General features: G+C 36.2%; 1 protein-coding gene across 2 annotated transcripts in view; it reads left to right on the top strand.

Annotated features, from left to right (window-relative positions):
* RELN (reelin) overlaps nucleotides 1-20,492 on the top strand; it is a 561,035-nt gene that overhangs the window by 467,032 nt on the left and 73,511 nt on the right. For both annotated transcript variants that reach the window (XM_045827532.1, XM_045827531.1), the window contains exons 37-43: nucleotides 1,692-1,776; nucleotides 2,646-2,828; nucleotides 4,963-5,134; nucleotides 5,239-5,341; nucleotides 7,007-7,236; nucleotides 18,240-18,460; nucleotides 20,246-20,393. In XM_045827532.1, coding sequence (XP_045683488.1) covers nucleotides 1,692-1,776; nucleotides 2,646-2,828; nucleotides 4,963-5,134; nucleotides 5,239-5,341; nucleotides 7,007-7,236; nucleotides 18,240-18,460; nucleotides 20,246-20,393 — 1,142 coding nt within the window. The remainder of the gene's footprint in view (nucleotides 1-1,691; nucleotides 1,777-2,645; nucleotides 2,829-4,962; nucleotides 5,135-5,238; nucleotides 5,342-7,006; nucleotides 7,237-18,239; nucleotides 18,461-20,245; nucleotides 20,394-20,492) is intronic.

The raw sequence follows: 20,492 nt of genomic DNA, 5'->3' as shown, positions 1-20,492 counted from the left end.
TCTGGGTGCACCTGTTAAGTTTTAAGGGGCAGAAACTTAGGTAGTCACTAGGGCAGGGCAACCCACGTCACTGCATTGTGGTGCTATATGTAGCAGAGTGGTCAGGGAGGGAACAATGTCACTTGCTCAGCCCTTGCCCCACTTTCAATCCCTTCCAGCACTACCCACAAGCACATTGGGCCCTTTTGGTGCTGATTCCCAGGTGGCTGGGTTTGTGAACATTCTAGGACCCCATGGGCTTCTCCAATAGACTCTCCTGTGAGACTGGGAGCTTCTACCACTGCCACAACACCCACAGGTTTTTACAACCAAAGGTTTTGAGTCTTTAGTTTCTGCTGCTGAAACCCTGGGTTCCTCAGTCTGTCTCTCTCCCTAGTTGTTCCTCTTAGCTTATCCACATGTAAATGTGGGACCTACCAGTCAGTCAGCCTCTTCCTCGCCCACGTGGTCCACCACCTTGCCACTGTCCTCTCTGCCCTGGCTGTCCATCTCCATCACTCCCACCAGTCTGGATGAATTTTTCTTTAACTGCTTTGTTGTCAGATTTCCATAAATTTTGATTCTCTGGCAGTTCTGGTTGATTTTTGTTTTAAATTGGTTATTATACTTCTTTTGGTTGTGAGAAGAAACAAAGCATTTTTACCTATACCTCCATCTTGGTCTGAACTCTAAATGTACCACAGTTTTTTCATCTATTTATTTACTGATAGGCACTTAGGCTTTTTCCAGCACTTGGCTATTATAAATAACACTGCTATGAGCATAGGGGTGCATAAGTTCTTTTGAATTGGTGTTTCAGGATTCTTAAGGTTTAATCCCAGCAGTAGAGTTGTGGGTCAAAAGGCAGTTCAGTTTTTAGTTTTTTGAGGAAATTCCATACTGTTTTCCACAGTGGCTGCACCAGTCTGCATTCCCACTAAAAGTGTACTAGGGTTCCCTTTTCTCCACAACCTCACCAGAACTTGTTGTTTGTTGATTGTATGTATGTATGTTGTTTGTGTGATAGCCATTCTGACCAGTGTGAAGTGATATCTCATTGTGGTTTTAATTTGCATCTCTCTGATGGCTACTGATGGTGAACATCCTTTCATATGTCTATGGGCCCTCTATATGTCCACCTTGCAGAAGTGTCTGTTCAGGCCCTTTGCCCATTTTTTAATTGGATTATTTGTCTTCCTGGTATGGAGTTATATGAGTTCTTTATATATTTTGGAAATCAAACCCTTGTATTATTGCCAAACATGTTTTCCCATATGGTTGGTTCTCTTTTCATTTTACTGATGTTTTCTTTAGCCATTCAGAAGCTTTTTAATTTGATGTAGTCCCATTTGTTTATTCTTTCCTTTACATCCCTTGCTCTAGGAGACATATCGGTGAAAATATTGCTGCATGGAATATCTGAAATTTTCCTACCTTCTTTTCTAGGACTTTTATTGTGTTGTGACTTATATTTCTTCTATCCATCTTGAGTTTACTTTTGTGTATAGTGTAAGTTGGTGGTTGAGTTTTACTTTTTTGCATGTAGCTGTCCACATCTCCTAATCCATTTTTCTTTTTAAACTGAACCAAATATGGCTTCTTGATCATTACATGTCAGTTATTTAGCAGATCCAAGTTAGGTATGGAAAAGTCAAAGGAAAATAATTTTTCAAATGAAATAAGATTACTTAGTATAATGTTTTTGCTTTCAGGAAGGACTAAGGATGCTTATTTCAAGAGATCTAGACTGTACCAATACCATGTATGTCCAGTTTTCACTTAGATTTATAGCAAAAGGTAAGTCATTTCTATGGGTATGATTTTATTATTTCTCTTCAAGAAAGCTCCCCCATACATGCTTGTGCAATTCCTCATCCACAAAAAAATAATGTTTTGAGGTCCATAAATTTTATTGTATGGAAAAGCTAACAAATTTGAGTGCATAAATATTCACAAATGCTTTTCTATAATAAAATTCATCTTAATGTAAGGGTAAGACTAGTGATTTTATAATAATTGCATATAGCTACAGTAACCATACTAGTTCTGTGGTAGTTAAATTTATCATCATGCCTCTGAGTCTTTTTCTACCACTACTTTCTAGCTATAAGAATTATTTAGTTAAAAGTTATACAGCTTACAATTTTTTAACTTATAATAAGATAAAAATTAATATAACTTTTTAACTTATAAAAAAATTTGGTTTTTCTTTATAGATGTGAATTCAAAAAAGCCAACTCTGTCATTCTGACCTTTTATATTAACTAAATAATCTTCTTGACAAATAATGTCATTTGGATATAACAAATTTTCAAGTAGACTTTTTATTGTATCCTGATCTTTAAAGGTTTGACCCTTTGTAAAGTTGCAATGCCTGTAGAATCAAAAATCTTTTGTCATATTTCCTAAATAAAACACAGAAAGATGTGTTTATAGCTGGAAAGAGGGAGATACTATTATGTGAAAATCCAAGATTTGTTTTGTTTTTTGAGATATATTCATATAGAAAATTCAACCTGTCATCACTTTAAGTTGCCTCTTACAAGGTTGGACTATACAACCTCTATGTGAATATATGTCAGCTTATGCAAAAGAATAGTCTAAGTGTATACTGTTTTCCCATTTTTAGCACAACTTATTTTATACTTATGTTATCTTATTCCTAGGTACTCCAGAGAGATCACACTCTATTCTATTACAATTCTCTGTCAATGGGGGCATCACTTGGCACCTGATGGATGAATTTTATTTCCCTCAAATGACCAACATACTTTTCATTAATGTTCCTTTGCCATACATTGCCCAAACCAATGCTACAAGATTCAGACTCTGGCAACCTTATAATAATGGTAAAAATGCATATGTTCTCTTATGATGAAAACTGTGGCATGTTAACATGTTCATTTCTAAGGTGGGAAGAAGTGTGTGTCAGCTGAGCAGTTTAGCTATTCATCACACACATTTTACATGTTTCACTTTTGAGAAGTCCCAATGAGTATTTAACTCATCTGTTAAATCAGTATTTATCATCTGTTCATATTTGACTCATAAATTCTCTTGATGATGTAAATATAGCTGAATCTTGTCACAGATCTAACGTTTTTAAAAAATAAGCCAGCATTGCCATTAGGCACTCACCAACCATAACTACATTTTTGCTGAAATCACTTAGGAGTACATAGTTCTTTGAGTGTGGCATTTTATTAGTGAGATAGAATATTATAACAAATTGCTATGAGAAAGTGAGAGGGATTTACACCAAGCAGATAATGCAGAAAGATGAAGTGTTTTTGTCACATATACTTGTTTCAGTTGATAAGTCAAAGGGAATGTATAATTTAATAGCATTTTGAAATGGTTAAAGAAAATGATTTGACAAATTTTTAATGTTTATCACATCCTATGTTTTTATTTACTGCTGATTATAAAGGATGAGACTCTACCAAATTATGCACTTAATGGCCTGTATAAGCATGGAGGTATTGCATTAAGTAGATTCTTTGCAGAGGTAATACAGAAATAAATAAAACAATGTGCTGGCATCTCTAAAATTTAACCTGAGTATTTTCTTTATAACTAATAAGTTAAAATAAGTGTTTTTAACTTGTTGTGAACAGAAAACATAATCTTTTTATGTTTTGGACATTTTATATTTATATTAAATATAATCTTTTATATTTAGACCAAATAAAAATCCTAAAAAGAATGTAACCAGTTTCACAATCCAGAGGATATTGTCTTTGTGTTATGTTTGAATATTTACCTGATTTTTCTTTATTGTTTTCACCAACTGCTTTCAAAACTACACACACACACACAAATATGAAGAGAAAGAGAGAGAGAAAGAGAAATGACCATTTAAATCATCAGTTTCTTTCCATAGGCTCCTGTTTACAGGGGTTTTTTTAATATTTAGTAAGAATTATACTAAAAGTAGGAATCAGTGAAAAACCAATATTGGGAAATCTTGAGGTTTCTGCTTGGCATGGTCTCATCACCTTGTTTCCAGTTCAATGTAAACAGTGTTTTTTGTTTTTGTTTTTGTTTTACAAAAGCGGCCTGGATTTGCCTTTCTTATCTATTTAGTAATATCTTCCTTAAACACCCAGCCCAAGTCATAGAATCAAATTCTAGTTTTCTGTGTATTTCTACATATATTTAAATAAACATAGATGTTTTGAAAAGCATTAAGAATAAGGTATATAACAGAGTATTTTATTCTGTGTCATTTTTAACAATTAAATAAAATTATGCATTAGGCAATGTTTTAATAACCATTGTCCTTAGCGTGACAAAAGTATGATGTTAAACCATAGGTTAACTCTAAAAAGTCATAAGTTGCTCCTTGAACAGACATGGCCTGCAGGCTGACTGTCCTTGCTCACAGACCCAGATGTCTTATATATTCCCCAAAACCACAAAAACAAACCCAAAGCTCACTCTTCCCAGTGGGAGGGTCCATAGCCTCACTATGACAAAAAAGACAACACACTTTCACAAGCTGTTTGTCACATCTTTCTTGAATTAATAAGGCTGTTCCATACTGCCCTGACTGGTGTGGCTCAGTGGATTGAGTGCCAGCCTGCAAACCAATGGGTTGAGGGTTCAATTCCCAGTCAGGGCACATGCCTGGGTTGTGGGCCAAGCCCCCACATGGGGGTGCATGAGAGGTAACCACACATTGATGTTTCTCTCCCTGTATTTCTCCCTCCCTTCCCCTCTTTCTATAAATAAATAAATAAAATATTTTTAAAGGCTGCTCCATTCTATGTCAATTTAATATGATTGAAAGCTTAATTTGTTTCACATTATTAGTATAATCACTGTAAATACACTGTTATATAGTTAGTATTTCTTTGTGTAGAAGCATATGTTTAACCTATTGTTACTGTGTTCCTTCTGTTCTTTACTTTCTTCCAATGAGCAAAATGTCCATCTGATTTTCACCATTGAAAAAACTTGCTTTATCCAAAAATGCCTTAGGTAAGAAAGAAGAAATCTGGATCATTGATGACTTCATTATTGATGGTAATAATTTAAACAACCCTGTAATACTTCTGGATACATTTGACTTTGGGCCCAGAGAAGACAATTGGTTTTTCTACCCTGGTGGTAACATTGGTCTCTATTGCCCATATTCTTCAAAGGGAGCACCGTAAGTATTGAATTCGGAAACTAAAAATGAAACCACTGCTCTACACAAATCACAATGAACTCTTGCCCAAATGGATTCCTTGTTGTTTTTTTTCTGTATAACAGCGAGGAAGATTCAGCCATGGTGTTTGTTTCAAATGAAGTGGGTGAGCATTCCATTACCACTCAGGACCTCAGTGTAAATGAGAACACCATCATACAGTTTGAGGTATGTGGCTTTGTTCCAACAGAAATACTTTATATTTTATCTTGTAAAAAACCCAGGAAAGAGGAGGGAAATCTCATACGATTTTGTGCATCATGGCTTTCTGTTTTTATACAAGGACTAAAGAGGTTTTATATCATAATTCATTTTATTAGCAGAACCAATTGTCATTCTAAGGTTTATTTTTTAATTTTTGTCCTTTATTTATGACACAATCTCCCCATGTACTACTATAATGGGAAGTTGATTAAATAAATTATTGTAAACATTATAAATATAAAAAGGACTACACTATTTTAGTATTATTATTTTCATAATTTTTATGTGTTATTTAGGACCCAAGTCAATGTAACTATAGTCTATATTATGCCAACACATTTATGTAATATTTACCATGGTGTCATGAATTTTACTGATAAAATAATGCTGCACTGTTTTTATAATTTGTTTATTTCATTAATATTTATGAAATATATTTTTCAAGAAAGAAAATTAATAATGTATTAGAAACCCTTTATGTATTTCAAAAACTTAGATAAGAGGTCAATAGTATTAACTTCCAGAGATACTTGTGTCGTATCAGATCTATACCAACCATTTGGCAGACTTACTTAAAATAGTGTCTAATGCCATCAACACAGATTTAAATACTTATTTTAGATTACTTCTCTGTATTCTCTAAATTAGAGTTGTCTCTTTCATCTTAAAAGTCAGGGACCAAATGATGCCTTAGCAAAGAAATTATTCTGTATCTATTCTAAATTTTCTGTTATATTTTCTGATTTTACCATGTTACCTGTTATATTTTCTAACAGTTATGCTTTGAATGTTAGTAAAAAGTAGCACCTCTGGCCCTTAAGAGTTCTGTTATCCAAAGAATGCAGGTGGAAACCAATGCCTATAGTTGAAAAGGTTATCAAATCTCAACAGTTTGCTCACCAGAAAGTAAGAGGAGTAAGTTCAACAACAATCAATATTATATAAATATAGATATACATATATCTGATCTGGTTGCTATGATAAGCAAGAAAATGTTAAACCCAATGGGAAGAGGAAAACATTTCATAGACAAAATCACATACATTTATTTAATTAAGTTTTAGTTTCATTTACATGGGAAATGGAATGGAATGGTTATTTCCTCAATGGTGAAAAAGGTCTTTCTGAGAATGCTCTCCCCATGCCCAGGAAATGGCATTTTAATATTAAATACATGTTAAAGATTCTCCTTGTGCAAAACTGGGATTATATGTATTCTGAAGTTGTCACCAGAATGAAAATAGAAGGTCTTCTTGTCTAGCAGACTGGAAAAGCTTCATGGTTAGAATTAGGGAAATAGTCTTTTCCTTACTATTTGCTTGGCTTGGCTATGAAAGTAGGCCAAAGGTAAGATTTGGAATTCTGTACCAGCTTCTGCCTTACCCACTTTCTAGTTTTTTATAAAATGAGGGAAAATAAATTTTTCATGAGACCCATTGAGGTTCTTTATGAAAAAGTATTATTTAAAGATAATATATGATATTATTCAAGCAAAACAGAATTTCATAGTGTTAACTATTTCAGCAAGACAGTTCCCAGGAAAATGGACTTGAGAAGTAATGAAATGGTGAATCATTTCAAGGCTTGTTGCTTTGAAGTAATCTGTATCATTTTTTCTTTTTCCCCAAGATCAATGTTGGGTGCTCCACTGATAGCTCATCTGCTGATCCAGTAAGATTGGAATTTTCACGGGACTTTGGGGCAACCTGGCACCTGCTGCTCCCTCTCTGCTACCACAGCAGCAGCCATGTCAGCTCCTTGTGCTCCACTGAGCACCACCCAAGCAGCACCTACTACGCGGGGACCACCCAGGGCTGGAGGAGAGAGGTTGTACACTTTGGGAAACTGCACCTTTGTGGGTAAGGACACGCTGCTTCATACCACATTTATTTTTCATTGACAGTTTTCTTCCTGACATCATCATTGACTTTATCAGGGGGAAATCTCCACCTTACATTTCTTTTTCATTTCTCTACTTACAACAGACTGATGTATGTTTAAAATACAAGACACTGAGCTAACACACTACTAACTTATGGTTTAGAGATAGTTTTAAAAGAGCACCTGGGGATCATACTCTGTTGGGGGGTTCATGTCCCCATGGGTCTTTATTAGATGAACTAAAAAGCAACAGAAAGATGGTTTTCCCCTAATGTTGTAACCTTTCCCCTCTCCCTCCTCCTTCTCAATATAAATGCAGATAGAATTGTATGACTTTCAAATATCCTCCTATGTTTCTCACACCAGGAGAAGACACATGTGAGCATGGAAGCCCACAGAATATTCCAGTGTCTCATAAAAAATTGTTAGCACTCTTCCCCCAGGCATTTCTAGTTTTTCCACCTCTCTCACCATTTTTATTATATATACAGGGTGGGCAAACATAAGTTTACAGTTATGAGTACATGAAACAGAGTTTATTCTTGTATTGTTATTTATTAATTATTATATAATTTTCTACATGAACAACTGTAAATCTACTTCTGCCCCATCCTGTATTTGACTCTTCTGTTGAAAATCTATTTGGAGATGAAAGACTTCAATTCTAACAAAAATGAAATGAAAAGTATAGTTCAAACAAATGAAACTAATAATATAAGTGAATAAAGAAAGGAAGTCAATAAAGTAGCCTGCCTAAAATTTGTCTTTGCCCTCAGAATAAAGAACTTATCATTTCAGTGTATGTCAAAAAAAAGAAAGTATTAATATCATACTTTCAAGATGGAAATAGATTTACATTCCTAGTATGAAACAGCATGATTAGAAGTCTTGGGTCTTCAAGAAAAACTACTAGTACTTTTCCAAAAGGGCCAAAGGGAATTTTCAAAAGTTTGACTTTTTTTACATAAATCTATTTATATTTCATATAATCAGCATAATTTTTATAATTTCATTGTTAAGGGCTTTAATATTTTGTGTTGTTGAATATATTATTTATTAATTCTTGCTATTTACAGCAGGATATTATTCTAAGAGATGACGTGTTTTTCTGAAAAAGCATTACTAAAGGGGTGGGGTAAAAAAAAAAGCATTACTAAGCAAAGTGCCCTCAAGGATCTTTAAAAGCAAGAACTGAGGAGGCAAGGAAAGTCTCTGGAGACCATAGGAATAGGCAGAGCTGAGGACTCAGCCAGCACAACCAGGAAACTGCTATAGGTGTGGGGAGCTAAGCTTGTCTATAAAAAAACTGGGCATGGGTAGCTCAGGAAAAACTTTTTATCCAAAATTGGTTGTATTACTCAATATGATATATTACAAGAAATACAGAGAGACATAGTAAAAGGTGGAAAAATTTATTTGAAACATGCTGGGGGATAATAACATCAACTCCACTCAGGAATTATGAGGCCATCAGCAACAAAAGTTGTAATACTCATTTTTATCATGCTGATATTAACATTCAGCAACCACAGCTCTCATTTTCTGGAACTCATTATCCCACACTTCTAGAAAAGGAAATCTGGACCAGTCAGCTATGTCCAGAAAGCCAAGTATTGCAACAGAAGAATGGCTGCCCCAAATCCCTGCTCATGGGCAGTGCAGGCAGGAAAAAGTGTGGACAGCCAATCACTTAGGCACCTATGGCCAATACTATGACCATTATGGTATGAGAAGCTCTAGGTTTTTAATTTAATGGACCTACAATTTCCTTTCATTGCCCAACTAAGCATTATATTAAAGAGGAAACAACTCTACATATGGGTTATAGGCCATGACTTTAGATTGTTTTGACAACTGAGACTTGCTTCAGTAAGTTCCCACATGGAAATAATACTATTTAAAAGAGCAGGAAATAAGGTCACAAACATCTGCCAATCTGAGGTTCTGAGTGAAGAGACCCATTCATAGGACAGTGCTCTGGTGTCATGGAGCCTGCCTCACTTAGCATTTGTTTATGTCCCCCAGGCTATGTTTGCACATAAGGCATGGTGATGTGATTTGGCAATTTGAACAAGAAAACTGCAGAGATCCATATTTTCACTGACTAGTATAGGGTGTCAGTTTAAAATATACCTCCCCCAATTATAAAGGCACAGAACTTAGATCATCATATTATTTGTATTACATGTCATTTTTATTTCTTTTTTTCTTTTTATTTATTTATTTATTTATTTATTTATTTTTAATCATTGTTCAAATACAGTTTTCTCCTTTTTACTCCCAATCCATTCCCCCCTCCCACACCTCCCCACTTCCCTCCCATTACCACCCTCCCCTTAGCTTATGACCATGTGTCCTTTAAGTTTGTTCCTGTGAACCCTTGCCAGTCACCTTAAATTTCCTCTACTCTCCCCTGTGGTCACTGTCAACCTGTCCTCTATTTCAGTGTCTTTGGTTACATTTTGTTTGTTTCTTTGTTTTGTTATTTAGGTTCCTGTTAAAGGTGAGATCATATGGTATTTGTCTTTCACTGCCTGGCTTGTTTCACTTAGCATGATGTTTTCCAGCTCCATCCACGCTGTTGCATAGGGTAGGAGCTCCTTTATTCTTTCTGCTGCATAGAATTCCATTGTGTAAATGTACCATAGTTTTTTGATCCATTCATTTACTGATGGGCACCTAGGTTGCTTCCAGCATCTAGCTATTGTAAATTGTGCTGCTATGAACATTGGGATGCATAGGTTCTTTTGAATTGGTGTTTTAGTATTCTCAGGATAGAGTCCCAGCAGTGGAATTGCAGGGTCAAAAGGCAGATCCATTTTTAGTTTTCTGAGGAAGTTCCATACTGCTTTCCATAGTGGTTGTACCAGTCTGCAGTCCCAAAAACAGTGCAGTAGGGATCCCTTTTCTCCACAACCTCTCCAACACTTGTTTGTTGCTTTGTTTATGATGGCCATTCTGTCTGGTGTGAAGTGGTATCTCATTGTGGTTTTAACTTGCATCTCTCTGATAGCTAGCGATATTGAACATCGTTTCATGTGTCTTTGGATTTCCTGTATGTCCTCCTTGGAGAAGTGTCTGTTCAAGTCCTTTGCCCACTTTTTAATTGGATTCCTGGTCTTCTTAGAGTACAGTCTTGTAAGTTCTTTATATATTTTGGAGATTAAACCCTTGTCTGAGGTATCATTGGCAAATATGTTTTCCCATACAGTTGGTTCTCTTTTAATTTTGATACTGTTTTCTTTAGCTGTGCAGAAGCTTTTCATTTTGATGAGGTCCCATTTGTTTATTCTTTCCTTTATGTCCCTTGCTCTAGGGGACACGTCAGTAAAAAAGTTTCTTCGTGAAATATCTGAGATTTTCCTACTTACGTTCTCCTCTAGGACTTTAATGGTGTCACCTTTTATATTTAAGTCTTTTATCCACCTTGAATTTATTTTTGTATATGGTATAAGTTGGTGCTCAAGTTTCATTTTTTTGCACGTGGCTGTCCAGTTCTCCCAACACCATTTGTTGAAGAGGCTATTTTTATTCCATTTTATGTTGCTGCCTCCTTTGTCAAATATTAATTGACCATAGAGACTTGGGCTTATTTCTGGGCTCTCTGTTCTGTTCCATTGGTCTATGTGCCTGTTTTTGTGCCAGTACCAGGCTGTTTTGATTACAGTGGCCTTGTAGTATAGTTTAGGGTCGGGTATTGTGATCCCTCCTACTTTACTCTTCTTTCTCAAAATTGCAGCAGCTATTCAGGGTCGTTTATAATTCCATATAAATTTTTCAGGTGTTTGTTCTCTGTCTGTGGAATATGCCATTGGTACTTTAATAGGAATTGCATTGAATGTGTAAATTGCTTCGGGTAGTATGGACATTTTGATGATATTAATTCTTCCAATCCATGAACACGGTATATGTTTCCATTTGTTTGTGTCTTCCTTTGATTTCTTTCCTGAGTGTTATATAGTTTTCTGAATACAGGTCTTTTACCTCTTTGGTTAGGTTTATTCCTAGATATTTTATTTTTTCTTTTTTGCTATTTCAAATGGGATTTTTTCCTTGATTTCTGCTTCTGCTGTTTCATTGTTGGTGTACAGAAATGCCTTTGATTTCTGGATATTGACTTTGTATCCCACTGTTTTGCCAAATTCATTTATTAGGTCAAGCAGTTTTTTGGTAGAGTCTATAGGATTTTCTATGTATACTATCATGTCATCTGCAAACAGTGACAGTTTTGTTTCCTCCTTTCTGATTTGAATGCCTTTTATTTCTTTTTCTTGTCTGATTGCTGTGGCTAAAACTTCCAGTATTATATTGAACAGAAGTGGTGAAAGTGGACAGCCTTGCCTTGTTCCTGATCTTAGTGGAAAAGATTTTAATTTTTGCCCATTGAGTATGATGCTGGCTGTAGGCCTCTCATATATGGCCTTTATTATGTCGAGGAATGTTCCCCCTATTCCCACTTTGCCGAGTGTTTTTATCATGAATGGGTGCTGTACCTTATCAAATGCTTTTTCTGCATCAATTGATAGAATCATGTGGTTTTTGTCTTTGCTTTTGTTTATGTGATGTATTACATTTACTGACTTGCGAATATTGAACCATCCTTGCATCCCTGGAATGAATCCCACTTGGTCATGGTGTATGATCTTTTTAATGTATTGTTGGATGCGGTTTGCCAGTATTTTGTTGAGGATTTTAGCATCAATGTTCATCAGTGATATTGGCCTGAAGTTTTCTTTCTTTGTTGTGTCTTTATCTGGTTTTGGAATTAGGATGATGGTGGCCTCATAAAAAGAGTTTGGGAGACTCCCATCTTTTTTGATTTTTTGGAATAGTCTGTGAAGGATAGGGGTTAGCTCTTCCTTAAATGCTTTGTAGAATTCTCCTGTGAAACCATCTGGTCCAGGGCTTTTGAGTGTTGGGAGTTTTTTGATTACTGCTTCAATTTCTTTTGTTGTTATTGGTCTGTTCAGGCTCTCTGCTTCTTTTTCATTGAGTTTTGGAAGATTATATTTTTCTAGAAAGTTGTCCATTTCATCTAGGTTTTCAAATTTCTTGGCATACAGTTCTTTGTAGTAATTTCTTACAATCCTTTGTATTTCTGTGGTATCTGTTGTAATCTCTCCTCTTTCATTTCTGATTGTGTTTATTTGGGTCTTCTCTCTTTTTTTCTTCATGATCTGCTTAAGGGCTTGCCGATTTTCTTTATCTTTTCAAAGAACCAGCTCTTGGATTCATTGATTCTTAGAATTGTGCTTTTAGTCTCTATGTCATTTAATTCTGCTCTGATCTTGGTTATTTCCTTCCTTCTGCTTGCTCTGGGCTGCCTTTGTTGTTGTTCCTCGAGTTCCTGTAGACGTAGGGTTAGGTTGTTTATTGGGAATGTTTCTAACCTTTTTAGGTGGGCCTGTATCGCTATGAACTTCCCTCTCAGGACTGCCTTGGCTGTGTCCCATAAGTTTGGGGTTGTTGTGAGTTCGTTTTCATTTGTTTCCAGAAACCTTTTCATTTCTTCCCTAATATCATCCTTGACCCATTCATTGTTTAATAGCATGCTATTTAATCTCCATGATTTTGAGTGTTTTTGGTTTTTTTCCTTAGGGTTGGTTTCTAGCTTCAGTCCCTTGTGGTCTGAGAAAAATGGTTGGTATGATTTCAATTTTCTTGAAATTGTTGAGGCTTGTTTTGTGTCCTGTCATGTGGTCTATCTTTGAAAATGTTCCGTGTACATTTGAAAAGAATGCATATTTAGCTTCTTTTGGATGGAGGGCTCGGTATATATCAGTAAAGTCCATTTCCTCAAGGGTATTGTTCAATGCCACAATATCTTTGTTGATATTTTGTTTGGAAGATCTGTCCATTTTTGATAGTGGGGTGTTAAAATCTCCCACTATAATTGTGTTGCTGTCCATATCTTTCTTGAAGTCCTCTAAGCTTTTCTTTATGGATTTCAGTGCTCCTATGTTGGGTGCATATATATTTACAATATTTATGTCTTCTTGATGGATTCTTCCCTTGAGTATTATGAAGTGACCTTCTGGGTCTCTCTTTATGGACCTTTTTTGGAAGTCTATTTTGTCTGATATGAGTATTGCTACCCCGGCTTTTTTTTCCTATCCATTTGCTTGGAAGATTTGTTTCCAGCCCTTCACATTCAGCCTGTGTAGGTCTTTTATCCTGAGGTGGGTCTCTTGTAGACAGCAGATATGTGGGTCATTTTTTCTTATCCATTCAGCTATTCTGTGTCTTTTGATTGGAGCATTTAATCCATTTACGTTTAAGGTTATTATTGATAGGTACTTATTCATTGTCTTTTATGTACGTGCGTTCCTCTCTCTCTCTCTCTCTCTCTTTTCCTTCACTTCCTTAAAGCAGTCCCTTTAGGATCTCTTGCAGAGCTCGTTTGGTCGAGGCATATTCTTTTAGACTTCTTTTGTCTGGGAAGCTTCTTATTTGGCCTTCTATCTTGATCGAGAGCCTTGCTGGATATAGCAGCCTTCATTGCAGACCTCTGGTTCTCATTACCTGGAGTATTTCTTGCCATTCTCTTCTGGCTTGAAGTGTTTCCATTGAGAAGTCAGCTGTTAGCCTTATTGGGGCTCCCTTGTATGTTACTTCCTGTTTCTCCCTTGCTGCCTTTAAGGTTCTTTCTTTGTCTTGAAATTTTGCCATTTTAATTATGATGTGTCTTGAGGTGGGCCTCTTTGGGTTCCTCTTGATTGGGACTCTCTGTGTTTCCTGGATTTGTGTGACTTTTTCTCTCATCAAATTAGGGAAGTTCTCCTTCATTACTTGCTCAACTAGGTTTTCAATCCCTTGCTCTTCTTCTTCTCCTTCTGGTATCCCTATTATACGGATATTATCACGTTTCATATTGTCTTGCATTTCTCTTAATCCCTCTTCATTCTTTCTGTGCCTCTTTTCCTTTTCTTGCTCTTTCTGGATGTTGTTTTCTACTTTGTCCTCCAGCTCGCTAATCCGATCTTCTGCTTCATCGATCCTGCTTTTCATTCCTTCTACTGTGTTCTTCAGTTCAGAAATTGTATTCTTCATTTCCTCTTGACCTTTGTTGAGAGTTTCTATTTCCTTTTTCATGTTTATATAGTTTGCAGTGAGATTGATGTAGTTTCCCTCTAATTTCTGAAAACTCAATGTGAGTTCATTGAACTTCCTGATAATCATTGTTTTGAACTCACTATCTGATAGTTGAGTTGCCTCTATTTCATTTAGCATTTTTCCTGAGTCTTCCTCGTTTCCCTTCAGTTGGGGGTTGTTTCTTTGTTTTCTCATTGTTCGTGTGTTTCTTCTTTTTTCTTCTTGTTTGTTAATTTGATCTGTCCTGATTCCCTGTAATTATGGTGTGAACTTCTGTGGTAGAATATTTGTGAGATTCAGTGGTGCAATCTCCTTCCTTCCTATATCCTGGTGTTCACAGCTTCCCCCTACTCTTTTTTGTGATCGTCTGGTTTTTCCATGATCACAATAATTTTTGATGTCCTGCTTTCAAAAGTGATTCGGTAACCTAGTCCACTTGCTCTGTTTCTCCACCGATCTGAGAGTTTCTCTCCTCTTCACAGAAGCCAAGAAAAATGCTGCCTAGAGTAAAGCCGCCATCTTCCCGTCCCCATGTCATTTTTATTTCTATGACAAGAAAGTAAATCTGTTAAGGAGGCATGCCCACTCTCATGATGGTATAAAGCTATCTTTCAAACTGCCTTCAACCATTTCTGCAAAAAAGAATTTGCCTCCATAATGTTGTCTAGCCCTTGTTTCAGGAAAAGAATTAAAAGTCTTCTTAAAACCCACACAGCCATGAATTGCTGGAAGGCAAAAGTTAAATTTTCTCCAACTCAATGAAGCATCCCTTGGTTTGTATTCAGCATTGTACATAATAATGGCACAAGTGCTAGATCCTAAAAAAAAATGTATAACCCATGTTTAGAGTACCCCTTTCTGTGTACTTACTGGACAATGAGCACCATAAAAAGTATTTTAAATGTTATCAGCTGCAGAAATGGCCATTTTTGGCTCCATATATTTGAAGTGTAAGTACTGAGCTTCCATTGAATTTTATTCACATCACCTTTGTGTTCTTTTTGTCTAAAGTCTTTTTTCTTTGAAACTCCTAATTGCTTTTGCTTTATATGGCTCATAATGAGTCAACCAAAATCCCTATTTAGTGAAAGCACTTTTGTGTGCTTGAAACTTTAAGTTTACATTTAGAGAACAGGTCCTTTTGAATATCACTGGCTTAGGAGAACAGATGCTGACATTCGCCAGGGAGGGTGGCAGTGAGAAATTTTCAAGATAAGATTTCAGCAGAAGGCAACCACAGTGAGACCAAATCTTTCAGACCATTTATCATAGCACTTGCAGTTTTTGTGTCAAGGCAGGTGAACAATAATAAATATCCAACCAAGGTGGTTCATTTGTATTCAGAACATTTGAATAAATAAGAAGTTAAAAGACCATGCAGGCTTTTGTTCAAAGGAAAACTCCAGCCATTTCCCTCAACTCAGCAGTCTGAAAGTTCACAAGATAGGAAGAGCTTCTTGCCAAGACTAAACTCTGCTAAGTATTTGAAAGTAAAATTTAATTATGAACTGGCATTTTTGGGGCAGCTTAATGCAGTTAGAGTCTTGCTATAAACAGTGAAATGAGGGTTAAAATTATATGGGGGAACTTGACTCCTTCTGTTTTACTCTCTACCAAACTTTAGAAATCTAATAAAGTCTTCTAATATTGACTTCTAATTTCTGTTTAAAAAATTATTGTGGATTTGGTTTCTATGATAATTGAAAATTGGACAGATTCACAAGATACCAAGATGAATATACATGCCATCTCTATATCTGTCCCCTCTAAAATAAATCCTTCTCTGAACTGAATTTTGTAATATAAGACAATTCACTTTTAAATAAAAAGAAAAATTACCTTTGATACAATAAGAAATTAAGAAATAAGAGACATCTGTCTAAAATAAATCTGATTTTATCACTCCTCTCTTTAAAATAATCTTTTGGGGTTCTCTCTTGCCAGTAGAATAAAATCCAAAACACCTTAGTTTGGCTATTAAGGCTTTTCATAACAAAACACACAACAAAGATTTATTGAGCACCCAGTGTATCTACACACTGTATGGGGCACCATGGAAGGTGCAAAGAAGAAAAAGGCATGGAGATTGGCCCCTAGGAGTTCACAGCCAATAAGGAAAATAGGTATGCTTTTAAATACATGCACCTGTGGTAACTATAATAATGGAAATTTCATCAAAATTATGGAAGAGAGAGAACAAGAGAGACTAATTAAATGATTAGTTATTTGCTACATGACCCAGTAATCTCACTACTTTACCCAAAAGAATTGAAAACAGGTATTTAAGCAAATACTCACTCATGAATCTTCCCAGAAGCACTATTCACAATAGCCACAAGGTAGAAACAAATGTCCATCAGCTGGTGAATGGATAAATAAAGTTGGCATACTGATGCAGACTCTGGCCAGCGGTGTCTGCGGTGGTGTGGATGCAATAAACAAACTCACACAGGCTGCAGAAGTCCTGTGTAGAAAAGGGACAGCATGGCTAATCTCTGGGTGAGAGAGTACCCCAACCCTTGCCTGGACAGGCTTTTATTGCTTTCTGGGAGCATTATATCAAGGAAGGTCCTCATTCATCATTGTCAGGTAGTAATGATCAAACAATAGATAACATTCAAAGAACTCTGAGGGCTTATTCTGAGTCAGGGTCAGTTAGCTAAAGGGCCACAAAACTTTGGAAAACAAACTCATTTTATGCTTGGACCCTTATCAGAAAATTGAGGACATTCTTAGCAAAGCAAGTTTCACAGGATTTTATGCATTCTTTCTTAGGCCTGATTGCCATGGGGAACCACCTGTTCCTGCTAGGGCTACACCACCCTCCAGCATTTTTTCAGGCTTAAATCAGGCAGGGGAAGTAAGGCAGCCAAGAGATTAGGAAACTTCTTGTAGACAGAATGAGGACTCAGACTATGTCAAAGCCAAGGGGTGAGGGTCCATCACCCCCTTTTTCTATAGCCCCCCAAGTCCTTCCCTGAGGGCCCCTTCATGACCATGCCTGTCTTAGATCATCCCTCCCTTGAGGAATCTTACCCATCATTGGCTAATCAGTCATCCATCTGGGGCCAAGCAGAATGAAGTAAAAGGGGGCAGAGGCAGTGCCCCTGCCAGGAAGATAAGCTTTGCCCCCTTAGTGGCTTATGTTCCTAAGGTCCTTTAGTCATGGGGAGTTACAGCTTCTGAAACCAGGCAGGACATTTCCCAACAGTATACTTACACAATGGAATATTATTCAGTCAAAAGAAGGGGAGTGAAATTCTGATATTTGGTACAACATCAATGAACCTTGAAAACTTGCTAAATGAACAAAGCCATATACTAAAGGTCACATACTGTATGAGTTCATACCCAGAATAAGTAAATCCATAGAGACAGAGAGTAGATTAGTGGTTGCCAGAGGCAGGGAGTAGGGGGGCTGCTTAATGCACACAGGGTTTCCTTTTAAGGTGATGAAAATGTCTTAGGACTCTGTAGAGGTGATGGTTGGTCAGCACTCTGTATCTGCTAAATGCCTCCAAATTATATACTTTAAATAGTTAATGGTTACTTTGTGTTATGTGAATTTTACCTCAATTAAAATAAAAGATTAGTTATACAGAGTATAGATAGTAGGATGTAGAAAGCTTCACCCAGAAAGTCAATATTGAAAAAGTTGGAATTTGGACATAGAGATAGAATTGGGAAGAGCTTACTGGAAGCAAGAACCTTATTGGCAAAATCCCACTGAGGAATGGAGTTAGCATCCCTGACATGTTGAATTATGTTTTCTCTTTCTGACTGTGGTACAGTGGTACTAACTGCTCATTGCTCACTGATCAGATGTGCTTACTTTGAAGGTATGTTGATCTGTTGATTAGATTTTGAAAGACTTGTACCTCTTTTCCAGATCTGTGCGTTTCAGGTGGTACCAAGGATTTTACCCTGCTGGCTCTCAGCCAGTGACATGGGCCATTGATAATGTCTACATTGGTCCCCAGTGTGAAGAGATGTGTAATGGACATGGGAGTTGTATCAATGGAACCAAGTGCATTTGTGATCCTGGCTACTCAGGTCCAACCTGTAAAATAAGCACCAAAAATCCTGATTTTCTCAAGGATGATTTTGAAGGTTATCTTTTCTTATAAATTATATGTAGCTTTGTGAAGGAATTTACATATTAAACACAAGTTTAATATAAAAGTAATCATTAAGTTCTACTCTAATATTTCATCATTTATCACTACAATTGAAACCACCCAAGTCTTCATTTAGTTCTGAATTTATAGGGTTCCATTGTTGAAACAATGGCCATTGAGAGTGAACAAAAACATAATTGAGAAAAACTAAGGTTATTTTCATCACTGTCTTTCACATGTAATTTCTCATTACTGGTAATTTTATAAAATTTCTATGGAGGGCTAATCTTCTTGGGTAGAGGGAACAAGTTTCCAGAATATAAATTCCTTTCATTACTTTATCATGAACCCATTAATTAGCCTCTTATCACTTTCTGTATCTCAGTTATACCTAGAATCTAATATCATTATATGTGAAGATAAGGCTAAAACATGAAAAAAATGTGTGTGATGTAATAATTGAAATTATTCTCAATTATATGTTCTTTGGGTATGCACTCTATGCATATCCATAGTTGGATAAAACTATGGGAAAGTATCCTCATAAAAGAAAGTCTTAAACAAATGTTATAACTATCTATGCTAAGATAGTAGTATTAAAGATTTTTTCTTTTTCCCAAGTTATATTTGTTAAAATTATTTATGGCTTTAAGGTACATTCTAACATTATATTTAGGTATATCAATACATTATTTATTTAACCATAAAAAGGAATGAAATGCTGGTACTTACTATCATGTGGATGAATCTTATGCACATCATGCAGATGAAGAAGTAACATACAAAAGGCCATATATCATATGATTCCATTTATATGAATCATTGAAAATAGACAAATCTATAGATACAGAAAGCAGATTAGTGTTTACCAGGGACTGGGTGAGAGGGAAATGAGGAGTAACTGCCTAATGGGGACAAGGCTTTATTTACAGATGATAAATTTCTGGAACTAGGTTACACAACATTGGGAATGTGGCAAATGCCACTTCATTGTTCATTTTAAAATGATGAAAATGGTAAATTCTATGTTATGTGAATTTTACCATAATCAAAAAACTGAAGTAGATTTAAGATGAATATCTGAGGAGATCTGAGAGCTAGTTTTGAAAGCTATTGTTTAATAGAAAATATTAAATTATACTGAAATTTCTCCCATTAAAACTGTGGGGGGTTTTTTAATTTTTTTATTGTTGTTCAATTACAATCATCCCCATTTTTACCCCACTGTTCTCGCCCGCCCTGTCCAACCCTGCTCTCCCACATTCAATCCTCCTCACCCTATTCTCCTTGTCCATGGGTCCTTCATACACATGTTCCTTGACTTGACCCTTCCTCTTCTTTCCCCTGTTATCCCCCCTCCCCTTCCTCTCTGGTCACTGTCAGTTTGTTCTTTATTTTATGTAACACTTGTCTGCCTTCACAGTAGCAAGGACACAGTGAAGCCTGTGGAAAGGCCACATTACACTCCCTCATTCACTGATGAGCCAGTGTCTTTTTTTTTGAAGTATAGAGATGCAGAAAGGAGGGGCCCATCTGGCTGGACCATATATACTCAGGAAAGGGCCCCCTCCTTTTGTCATGCAAATCCTTAAATTATATAGCCAAGGTTAAACAGTTCAAATATGCTAAAATGTTGAAGAGACCTCTTATCCCAAACTCTGTGACTTTGATATTTATGACTTCCTATTTTAAAACTACACAAAGCACTTATAATACTTAAAAAATAATATGACTGTAACTGGAGTCATAGGTAAACCACATATTTCACCTTTTTCAGGTCAGCTAGAATCTGATAGATTCTTATTAATGAGTGGTGGAAAGCCATCTCGGAAGTGTGGAATCCTTTCCAGTGGAAACAACCTCTTTTTCAATGAAGAGGGCTTGCGCATGTTGATGACACGAGATCTGGATTTATCACATGCTAGGTAATCACTTTTGAATGCTGTTGGGAAATTACATATAATGTACAGTGGCAGAAAATAATTGAATCAGAAAGAAGCAGAGATCTCAAAGACAAGGTCTTC

This window comes from Phyllostomus hastatus, unplaced genomic scaffold (genome assembly GCF_019186645.2).
Source record: "Phyllostomus hastatus isolate PE091 unplaced genomic scaffold, TTU_PhHast_1.1 phas_scaffold_78, whole genome shotgun sequence".
Taxonomy (NCBI): domain Eukaryota; kingdom Metazoa; phylum Chordata; class Mammalia; order Chiroptera; family Phyllostomidae; genus Phyllostomus; species Phyllostomus hastatus.
Note: the sequence above shows the minus strand (reverse complement) of the source record. Positions and strands in the feature narration are given on the sequence as shown.